General features: G+C 34.0%; 1 protein-coding gene across 2 annotated transcripts in view; it reads left to right on the forward strand.

Annotated features, from left to right (window-relative positions):
* Positions 1 to 10,770, forward strand: part of LOC128991543 (uncharacterized) — a 38,027-nt gene that overhangs the window by 20,154 nt on the left and 7,103 nt on the right. For both annotated transcript variants that reach the window (XM_054414524.1, XM_054414525.1), the window contains 7 exons: positions 808 to 1,055; positions 2,211 to 2,448; positions 4,393 to 4,639; positions 5,063 to 5,181; positions 5,284 to 5,433; positions 5,916 to 8,131; positions 10,333 to 10,535. In XM_054414524.1, coding sequence (XP_054270499.1) covers positions 808 to 1,055; positions 2,211 to 2,448; positions 4,393 to 4,639; positions 5,063 to 5,181; positions 5,284 to 5,433; positions 5,916 to 8,131; positions 10,333 to 10,535 — 3,421 coding nt within the window. The remainder of the gene's footprint in view (positions 1 to 807; positions 1,056 to 2,210; positions 2,449 to 4,392; positions 4,640 to 5,062; positions 5,182 to 5,283; positions 5,434 to 5,915; positions 8,132 to 10,332; positions 10,536 to 10,770) is intronic.

Consider the following 10,770-nt stretch of genomic DNA (forward strand, 5'->3'; position numbering starts at 1 on the left):
TTTTATTGTTTTATGAGTTAAAACGTCTAGCCTCCAAGAACTCTTAACTGTATTGTAGCTAATTTTTATATATTTTTTATGTTAATTAATGACACTACTTAAATTTATTTTACTAATTAAAATTCAATTTGTTCACTCTGGTTATTTAGGTTATTTTTTTATTTCTAAACTAATTAAAGTTATTGCTCCCAATATTTCTATACTGATCAACATACTTTATAGAACTGTTGGAATTCGATCATTTTAGCAAATTTTGTTGTGTCGGACATTGAGTCTGAGGTTTACTAACATTGGTCGTTGTCAAAAGTTAATAGATGTATCAGGATCAAACCCATTTTTTTCCTGCACACCAATATTTATTTATACAGTAGACTCCCTCTTATCCGGATACTTTTGAACCGGACATCAGTTTAACCGGACCACACTCGGCGTAAATGTCATCTCTTTAACAGGACAATTTTTATATGCACATTGGTTTAACCGGACTTGATCGGCAGGAAGTGGGCGGTACTGAAACGACCGTTCTTGTGGGAAAGATTTGAGACAAGTGATCACGTGTATTTAAACACAATGCTCTCCTAAATTTAAGTAAAATATTTGTGTTGCATGCATTAAATGGTCCGTTTTAACGAGTTTTTGGGGACGTCCGTTTAACCGGAAAACTGTAATCCGGACTCCTCGGGACCGAGGCCAGGGGGAGAGAGAGAGGCAAGAGGGAGTCTACTGTAAATGAAAATATCTACTTGTAAAACTTTATCCGGCTCATGTTAGTTGTTTACTAAAATATTCCCATCCACGTTTGTCCAGGTATGTGGAAGCTATAGATGTGAATGAGAAGCTGCACAGTGCTCTCGGTGTACGGCGGGGCATGGGGCTATCTCCTGCTCCTGCTGCCCGCAAGACTTTTGGTACACGGGGCAACAGCGGGGGGCCTACAACCAAAACTGTGACCACTAGAGACATGATTATCAACTCCGTGACCAAGAGTCTTCCCTCCATCACACGTGACTTGGCTGACTACTGTCATAGAGAGAAGCACTGCTCATGGACACGCAGTAAGTTTCAATTTTAGAAGTGTGTAAAGCAGCAAAGATTTTTCAATTCGATACAACGATTTGATAAGAATGTTTTTTATTTGAATCAATGACGTTTGATTCAAAAAATTATTAAATATATTGGTTAAAAATATTTATTTTCTACCAAAATCAAGTGGTAGAAAGAAAAGCCTGTATAACTGGAAATTTCAGTTAAACTTAATTGCTTGCCTATTTCAAAATTTGTATGTGTAGCATCTTATTGTCAAGCATCACCTAGAGGGCCTTTATTATTATGTTATTGATTTTACAACTAACGATATGTTTTGGTGTGAACAAATAAAAACCTTCATAAAATTTTTACCTTCCTTTCAATTGTTTCACACCGTTAGAATAAACCTACCAACTATAAGATTAACTCTTTATTGACACAGTTCAGCTAAGTTCACTTGAAAAGTTTTGGACAAGCTGCAAGAGTTGTTTTTAAATTGTTTTATATAGGAAGTCATCTTGAGACTTTGGTGTGTTTAAAGGTGACAGGGTAGATTTACTTGTAGATTATGACCAATTTATGCTCACCGAGAAAGGAATAAGAGGAGCAGTTATTTCCCAAATAGTAACTCGTTTCAGCGAAGTAAAGAAAAACTGAAAAAGCAATCACGACCAAATTGTAAACCAACATCTCATGTAGGGTTCATGGAACTATCGTGAACATCTCTCTCAATTGCGGAGGCAACATTGTCACCATACTTGCAAGATCTTCCATGATCGCTGATATATGTCATCATCGTCGCACTCCATAACATAAATATAAAACATACAAAAACATAACGTAACTGAACATGGTTGTATTCATTCTTTTTTCCAATAAATCCTAAATTTCAGGACCTGTCCATTCGTGGTAATTTTAACTGCCTTCATTTAGTGCTTTTATGGTTATCTGATACAGAATATCCTATGTGTTTTGACCATGGTGTTTTCCTCCTCCCAACAGATAATAGAGGTTATATACAGTTTTAAATGCAATACTAGTTCTCTAAAATTGGGTATCAAATGTTTAATTGGTTTTTATGTTGCTATTTAACAACACCTTAAACTCACATCTTTAACTCCATCCAGTTACACTTGTAGTGAACAGTAGGTAATATTGTGATTTAAAATTCTCCTTTGTTCCAGTTAACAGACCCAAGCCACTGTCAATGGACGTCACTACAGAGCTGTCCAAAGATCGGCTGCCACAATACAAGACGTCAGAGTCGCAGCTGTTAAAAGCGGCTGTGCTCAAAACCAGGGAGATCTGGGCCCCTCTGCTCGCCACCCCTGCGGCACTCAAACGTAAACTACAGACTGTCATTGAAGAGACTCCTTTCCTCCGCAACCCCATCCACTCTAGGCTCAACTGTAGTGTTGTTAAGTAGGTTTCTGCCTTTGTCTATGTAATTAAATATTGTGAATCTACTGCTTTGGTTTCATTTAGCTTAGGGTTGGTCGTGGAAAATGTTTCAATTGTACATACGGAATTGTACGGTTTACTTAATAGATTGTTAAAATAATCTTTTTTAAATCTGAATTTCAAAGAGTTGTCTTGAATTTGTCTAAAGGTTTTTTTTATTATTATTATTATTATTATAACTCAATAACTTGCTGCATAAGGTCAGTAATAGGTGCTTGGCGATCTGAGATGTGGGGACAACACTTGTTGGTATGACTTGTATTTTAACATTAAATCACAATATAGATAATTACACCAACCAGTAGGCAAGGCTCAGGTAACAAGCAGTTGATATTTTTTTAATATTCATTTTTTACACTGTCCAAATTTTGAAAATCGTCGCTGAGTTTGATCAATTGTTCTCCAAGGATCGAAACTCTCAGTAACACTCTCAAGAAAGACCAGTGCTAAGGTATTTAAACCATTTGTTGTTTTTTAAAGGTACCCAAAGCATAACTAAGATGAATAAAGTTGGCTCTATATTCCATTCACTAAGATAACTTAAACTCAATTGAAATAAACTGGCTGACTGGCACCGTGATAAGGGTAGTTTACTTGAAGCGGTTAACCAAACTACTCATGTTGAGGCTTATGAGATTGACAAAACCAGAGTAATAATTAACTAAGTGTACAATGCAGTTGTCTGGTAGCAATATCTAATACTTTTCCAAAGTCAAAACTTCATCTGTTTATTGTAAATGTGTACTCTACTTGCAGTATCCAAAGTCAATGGTATATATGGTTAACAAATGGAATGACTATTTGGAGTATCTAAATTCAATGGTGCATTAGCCTAATTCCAGCGACCCTATTTGGTTAATCATTTTGCACTAAATTATGCTCAACAATATTAATATTGTTCTTATTCTTCTTCGCTTTTGTTCTGTATTTGTAATGTGCTAGATAAGATTCGATTTGTTAACTAACATATGTTAAGAATCTTTTGTTACCTTTTTATTATTATCTTGCAAATAATGCCATGGCGACAAAAAAACCCATAAGGCCCATGTTCAATTTCTAAAACACAAATTCACGTAAAGAAAATCCCTTTAGTCCAATTTGTACCATTTTAGATTCATACCTTCCCATAGTTGGTTACCATGAGAGGGCTAAATTTCATGCGGATCGCTTTAGCGAGTGTAGTATAAGAGCTTCGCTTACTCCGCTCAAAAAAAGTGGCGTCCCCATCTTAATGATTGATAATTTATAAAAAAAATTATAGTTTTGGTTACCTACCTGCAATAATGGTTTTAATTAAGTACGGTACAGTAATCCGATAAAGAAATTAATAAAAAACTATAATAGTTTACCAATTTTCTTTACTTAAAAATGTTATTAATTTGTGTCCTCTGTGGTATTTATTCAAATATTGTAGTCTACTCTTTTTTGTATGGTGTAAATAAATGTCTCCTTTTGTATAAAGTATGTGTCCCTGTTTTTTTTTTTTTTTTTTTTTTTTACTTGATGACTTTTTTTGAAATGACAGCTTTATTAATGTTCCTGTGCAAGATCTAAAGATGAGGACTTAACCTCGAAACGTGTCATCCATAAGGATCATACAGTATCACTCTGGCTGTACTCAGGTAATTTGATACCTTTTATAATAAGGAAGTTGCACTGTAATCAGAAAGTTGCCGATACGACCCTGAGATTCTCAGTAGTCATGGTTTGAAACTGACCCGGCTGTTCTTGATCATTAAGCTTTTGACATTTTGGTCCTGGGTAAAGAAGAAGACAATCTCAGTCTGTAACGAAGCTATCATCTCACCCAGTCAACTCTCATCCTTCACTCATCTTTCCCTTGAATTACCTACACATCCTAATTTGTCGGCGTCACACCAATTTAAACGATTTTAAAATTTTCAGCATTGAAGAAGTTCGCTCTGGAGTTAGAAGCAGAACTGACGATGAAGATTCTATTGTTCCTAAACGAGCTCGTCTAGAATTTTCACCATCAGGAAGAGAAATTACTCAAACTGAAACCAATTTGGACAAAACCTCAGACATGGATATCACTTGCCCTGTAAGCAGCGAAGTTTTGCATACTCCTTTGGTTGCTAGAATAGTGAAAAAAACACTCAAGGAAATCCACACTCCACAGTCAATACTAAAGGTGAGTTTTTAGGTCAGTGACCTTTTTTCTTTTCTCTATGAAAGCAATGTAAAAATCCATTCAGAATACAACCAACTTTTTATCACAATTTTGAAAGCATTCTAAATTGTCTAGACACCCATGTTCTCATCTCAGGAAACATAATTGAAATCGAAACCTATTTGAAATTCTATTAAATGGGGTTTAAGTTAATTATATTTTTAAGTCTATGCCATTTGGAGATCACATTATAAGGAAAAATTAACTCTTCCAGAGCCTTTTTTTTATTACATTTGAGTTTTTAACTTATAGTGTAAATATCACTCATTTAAAAGGTAACTTCTGTAGAAAACTACAATCGTAAGTTAACTTCTCATTTCAAGGCCAGAAAAAGTAGTCAAAACTTTCTATAAATAAATGTGAAATACCATGTTTTAATTACAGGGAAGATCAGGGCCTAACACACCACTGACGCCTGCAAAAGAAAGACTCGGTTCTCCAGCTGTAGGCCGGCAAATCAGGTTCAGCTTGCCTCCAGAAGATTCCCAATCAAGTATCCAAAGGTAAATCCATCAGCAATATCCTAATTTGTCATTTTCAGTTCATTCACACTGTTCCTCTAACTCATAATGTTTCTTGTCGTTCACTATTATTTCTTTGTACAGTGAGGAAGAAATGAACAGTGATGAAGGAGAATGTTTGAAAACAACTGTGTCACCTCGCAAGTCTATCCATGAAACATCAGATTTGCACAACAGATTGCCCACCCCTTCCAACCCCAGACTTTTACAGAAACTACTCTCGCATTCCAAGAGGTTTGTTCTGGTTAATCTATATGTCATTATCTAAATAAAACCCAACATATAGACGATAACAGTAGAACGCTAACTATTCGGACAAGTAGAGACAAAATCCAAACCGTATAATGGTAGAAGCTCCCACATTTTAAGTGTCAGCCAAGCTTTTCCCTTGACCTCTTTATCCAATTGTTTAATCATTATTTTGACATGATAGTAGGAAATTATGTCAGAGTCTAGTCATGTTATTATGTCTAGAGTCCAATTTATTTCTGTTTTGATTATGTGATAAGATTTTTTAATTACCTGTATGTTTTTGTAACCTTAACCATTTAATATAAAACGTTTTGGGTTTCAATGTTCTGGATTAGATTTTTTAAGTATTGGTTTTGTATTTCTAAACTTGCTTTGTATCCCAATAGTGATTTGTGTTAAAATAATTCAAGTTATGTACATCTGCGCCATTTTAATATTCAAATATGTATTCCTTTATTTTACAGAAGTTCTGTAACCCGCCTTCAGTTTGATGAACCAGAAGAAACTCACAACGAAGGACGACCTGAACTTAGTTCGACAGCAGTTGCTCTTTTAAAGAAAATATCATCTAGTTCACAGTCTACTGAAGAAGACTATTTCAGCTTTCAGAGTTCTTCTCCGGAAGTCCAAAGTAATAAGAGTGCCAATGAATCAAAGTTTAAAATAAACTATGGATTGGAGGGAAACATAGAAAGTCAAAATTATGAAAATGTTGAACAAGATCAAACGTACAGAGAAGATTATGATGAAGAAGAGCTTGATATTTATTTTGGGTCTGATGAGATCCAAAAAGAAGCTAATGCCGATTTGGAAACAACAATAACTGACTTTGAGGCTGAATCTGCTGAAAGAAAGTCATTAGGTCATCAAAATCAAGCGTCAGAGTCAATGCACTTAACTTTAGAATACAAAGGAGATATTAGTAGTTCTGTACAAATAGATAGTAAGCATCTGCGAGATACTAGTAGTTTTGTAAACATAGATAGTAAGCATCTGCGAGATACTAGTAGTTCTGTACACATAGATAGTGAACATCTGCCACCACCTACTCATGGTGATGTAACATTTGAACTGAAGGAACAGCATGACATTGAGGAGAACGAGATTGATGAGACTGAGATGATGAGATTTAGGAGACATGTTGAAGAACTGGTGTGTAGTGAGCAAGAAATTGGAACAGACCCTATAGAAGAAAAGACTGAGGAGAAACTTGTTCTAAACGATACAAAGCAATCTTTGAACGAAAGAGATTCTATTGTAATGGATTTGGGTAACAAACAAGTAGTTGAAGCAGAAGTACTGCCAGAGTCTGCCCAGTCATCAGACGCTCACATTATATCTGATGAGGTAGAAACAAATGCCGAAACAGAAATAATAGATGAACCAATTCCAACTCAATCATTACGTGGAAGAAGAGAGAGTGTTGAACAAGAAATTAACGTCAGTAGTGCTACATTAAATACAACAATGAATACCAAGTTAGTTGAACAAGATACCATTGAAGTAGTAAGTGAGAAGAAGATGGAAGACTTAACTTTACCAGTAGAGTCAGTTCACAAGGAACTGATACACAATGTTTCATTAAGTTCTCAACAGGACTTTGTGTTTACTCAAAAAGAGAAAGAAATTTGTGATTTAGGAAACACAGAAGACATAACTTCAAGATCAGTAAGAGGCACAACTCCTTTGCCACAAATTTTAGAAGAGCTGGTGAAAAAAGGAAGAATATCACTTAGTGTGCCTGAAAGCGAAAGTAGAGATGAATCAAATCTTACACCCGAACAACATTCATTGACAGAAGCTGTTACGAACACAATTTGTAATCCACTTGAGGAGCCTGTAATTGAGAAAGATCTAAGAAATGAGGGAATATTTGATGACAAGCCCCAAGAAGAAATTGAAGCTGATTGTAAGTCAAGCCAATCCGATGAAAATATAAATATTTCAGAACCTGAAAAAGAAATTGTTTCTAAAGAAGAAGAATCGTTTCTTAGTTTTCCCACCAAAGGCTCATTGAAGCAAATGTTTGTTTTTGGGAACGAGGCAAGTCTATCTACGTCAGCTGTAAATAGCAACCTTACATTTACAATCGGAACAAATGTATTTGGCAGTTCTACTTGGGAAGATCCGACATGTAAAACTGACTCATCAGATTCATCTACCAAGGATGAACCTGAAGCAAAAAATGAAGAGGAAATTCCTGTTGAGCCTCAAATTAGTTCAACATCCGATAATCAAAATAAATCAAGTAACGATCCTTGTCAATTTAACATCTTAGAAACACACTCTCTTACAACAGAAGTTTTTAATGATGAACCAAGCAGTGAAAAGCCTAGTGAGGATATTCAAAATGCTGATACTTCAGAAATTTCACAACGGCTGCCCCCTGATGTGGCTGACAATGATCAGATCTTAGATTTCTATATTGATACAAGCAGTACCAAAGCTGTACCAGCTGCTGAGTTGGAGGCAGACTCAGCAGCAGATTTCGAACTGAAAATGTCAGAGGGTGATGTATCAGTGATGGAAGTTTCAAGTTGTGAAAAGATTGACGAAGAAACACCAGAAGAAGCAGAGAAAGAGCCTGTCTTTGAAACATTAAAACCAGTTGAATACCAATTTGACGGGGAAGAATCTGTAGAGGAAGACAACTGTTATGATCAGTTCACTGAGAAAGAAGGTAAGATTTTTTTTTTATTAAATAAGTAATAGTATAAAAAAATATGTTTTAAGGATAAAGCATTTAGCTTGGATTAAAAAAAATATATAAGGATGGAGAGGACACAGCTAACTCACCTGATGAAAGGTTGCAGAGGAGTCAAATAACACATTAAATATATATACACACACACACAATACTTGATATTTCGCCTCTTTCAGAGTATTCTGTTCTGATCTATATTTTGTAAGTAAGGGAGTATATATTTTGATCAGCTGAATTCTTTTTTTGAAAGAAACAACTTTTTAAGTGTTTCACAATTTGGATTTAGAAAGGGCAAGTGTACATCAAACGCAATAGATAAATTGATTAATGAGGTACTAATGGTCTTTGAGAGGAAGTCACTTGCTCAGGCCACTTTCTGCGACCTGAGTAGGGCTTCGATTGTGTCGAACATGATGACCTAATAATGAAATTAAGTTTTTATGGTATCAACAGATCTCCACTTTCTTTTTTCAAATCATACTTAAACAATAGAATACAAAAAGTCAATATTGATGAAGAATGGTCCCAAGAATTAAAAATAAAATATGGCGTGCCTCAGGGATCTGTTCTAGGTCCTCTGTTATTTTTAATTTGTATTAACGACCTCCCAGAATGTATAAACCAGTAAAACTTATTTGTATGCAGATGATACAACCTTTTTAAATATTAATCCCGATCTTAAACAACTTCAAGAGTTAGCTCAAAACTCAATCAATGAAGCTTCTATTTGGTTTGAATCTAATGGCTTCCTCTTAAACAAAGATAAAACTCAAAAAATTGTTTTTAGCCTTAGACCCTGTGAATATGTTGGACGGTTATGTAGACAATGTTAAATTTCTTGGTGTTTATCTAGATAAGAAGCTTTCTTGGGTAGATCATATAGATTACATAATTTCTAAGCTTTCAAGGGTAATTTGTCTTATAACTAAACTAATACATTGTATAGATCAAAATTATATTAAAACAGCCTACTTTGCTTATTTCCAATCCATTTTCAGATACAATATTATCTTTTACGGAAATTGCAGTAGGATAGAGGAAATTTTAGTCTTACAAATGAAGTTAGTTAGAATCATATCTTGTGAACCCCTACAGGAACACTGCAAACCCCTGTTCATTCAGCTACAAATTCCAACAGTAATTAACATTTATATATTTGACTCTTTATCATATATTTTAAAAAATTCCGACCTTATCAAACAAAATTCTCATGTTCATAATACAAGAAATAAAAACGTTGCTACCATAGATTTTTTTAGACTGTCTAAAACTCTTAAAAGTCATATTGTAATCTCACTAAAAATATACAACAAACTAATACATTTAATAACAAAATATCCTAAACAAACTTTTAAATCTAAATCCTACAAATGGCTTTTGAACAACCCTTTTCATTCTCTAAAAGATTTTTTTGAAATGCCTTTTATTAATTTTTAAGTAGAGCTAGCAAATTTACCAAATTACTGTTGGATTTAGTTGGTTATGGGGTTCAATAACTTCCATTATTCCAAACGCCTTGCACTTTTCTTTACAATAAGATTATTTGGTTGTAATATTAAAGTATGTATTGTAACATGTCTCCTTGTGTGTAGTATTCTTGTAAATATTGTATATTGTATTAATTAACTGACTATGCTAGTTTTAGCAGTTTTAGGACATTGTCAATAATTTGTATAAATTCACAAGACAATAAACACATACACATTTCATTCATTTCATTTCAATGGTATGAATAAAATTTTAAAATCCAAAATACCCTATTTGATTTAGCTAATGTATCCAATGTCACCCTTTCGCGTATTTGTTTTTAAAACTGTTTGAATGAATCCACAATCAATCCAATCTATGAAATTTAGTTTTAAAATTGGTATATTTAGGCCTACTACTTATTTCGTTGGTACATCCCCCGGTTATTTTAAGAACTATTGTTTAGAGAATAATTATTCATTGAACTTTGATCAAACTCAAATTAAAAAAAGTTGTTGATGTGCTCTTGGATGTTTTTGTATAAATTATTAATGTTTTTTAAAGTTAGCATTAAAATTCAGTATTTTACCAAAACTTCTGTTAAAAGTGCTGCTTTGGTGTGGAATTGCCTGTTAGTGCTTTTGCTTTTTTACATTATTCTACTTAGATAAGATATAAAGTGTTAATTATCCTATTTAACCTTGTTTTAGATGTGGATGAAGATATTTATGGAGATCTTGAAGAGGTAGGTGATGATGGAGCAGGGACTACAGCATGCCAGACCGTACACCAAGAGGTAGACCACAAGGAGGAAAAAGAAGTCATCTTCCTTGGATCTAGTTCAGATGAAGAAGAACCAATGAAAAAATTCACCAAATCATCCACACCATATAGATGTCAACCTACTCCGAAGGTTATTAATTTTACATTTAAAACATTTATTTTAAATTAGCTAATAGTCCACCTATGCAAATTTCTTGAATGGGATTGAATAACAATTTTGCATTATCCTTGTGTGACGGACCTCACAATAATAAAAATGTCAATACAGAATTTCTGTAAAATTCACAAAGTAATATATGATTTATATGAATCAATAAAAACAAAACAGTTAAATTTAATACACACAGAATTTAAGAGAAAGATGA

This window comes from Macrosteles quadrilineatus, unplaced genomic scaffold (genome assembly GCF_028750875.1).
Source record: "Macrosteles quadrilineatus isolate MER2022 unplaced genomic scaffold, UCM_ALF_1.0 Scaffold_4__1_contigs__length_99947679, whole genome shotgun sequence".
Classification (NCBI taxonomy): domain Eukaryota; kingdom Metazoa; phylum Arthropoda; class Insecta; order Hemiptera; family Cicadellidae; genus Macrosteles; species Macrosteles quadrilineatus.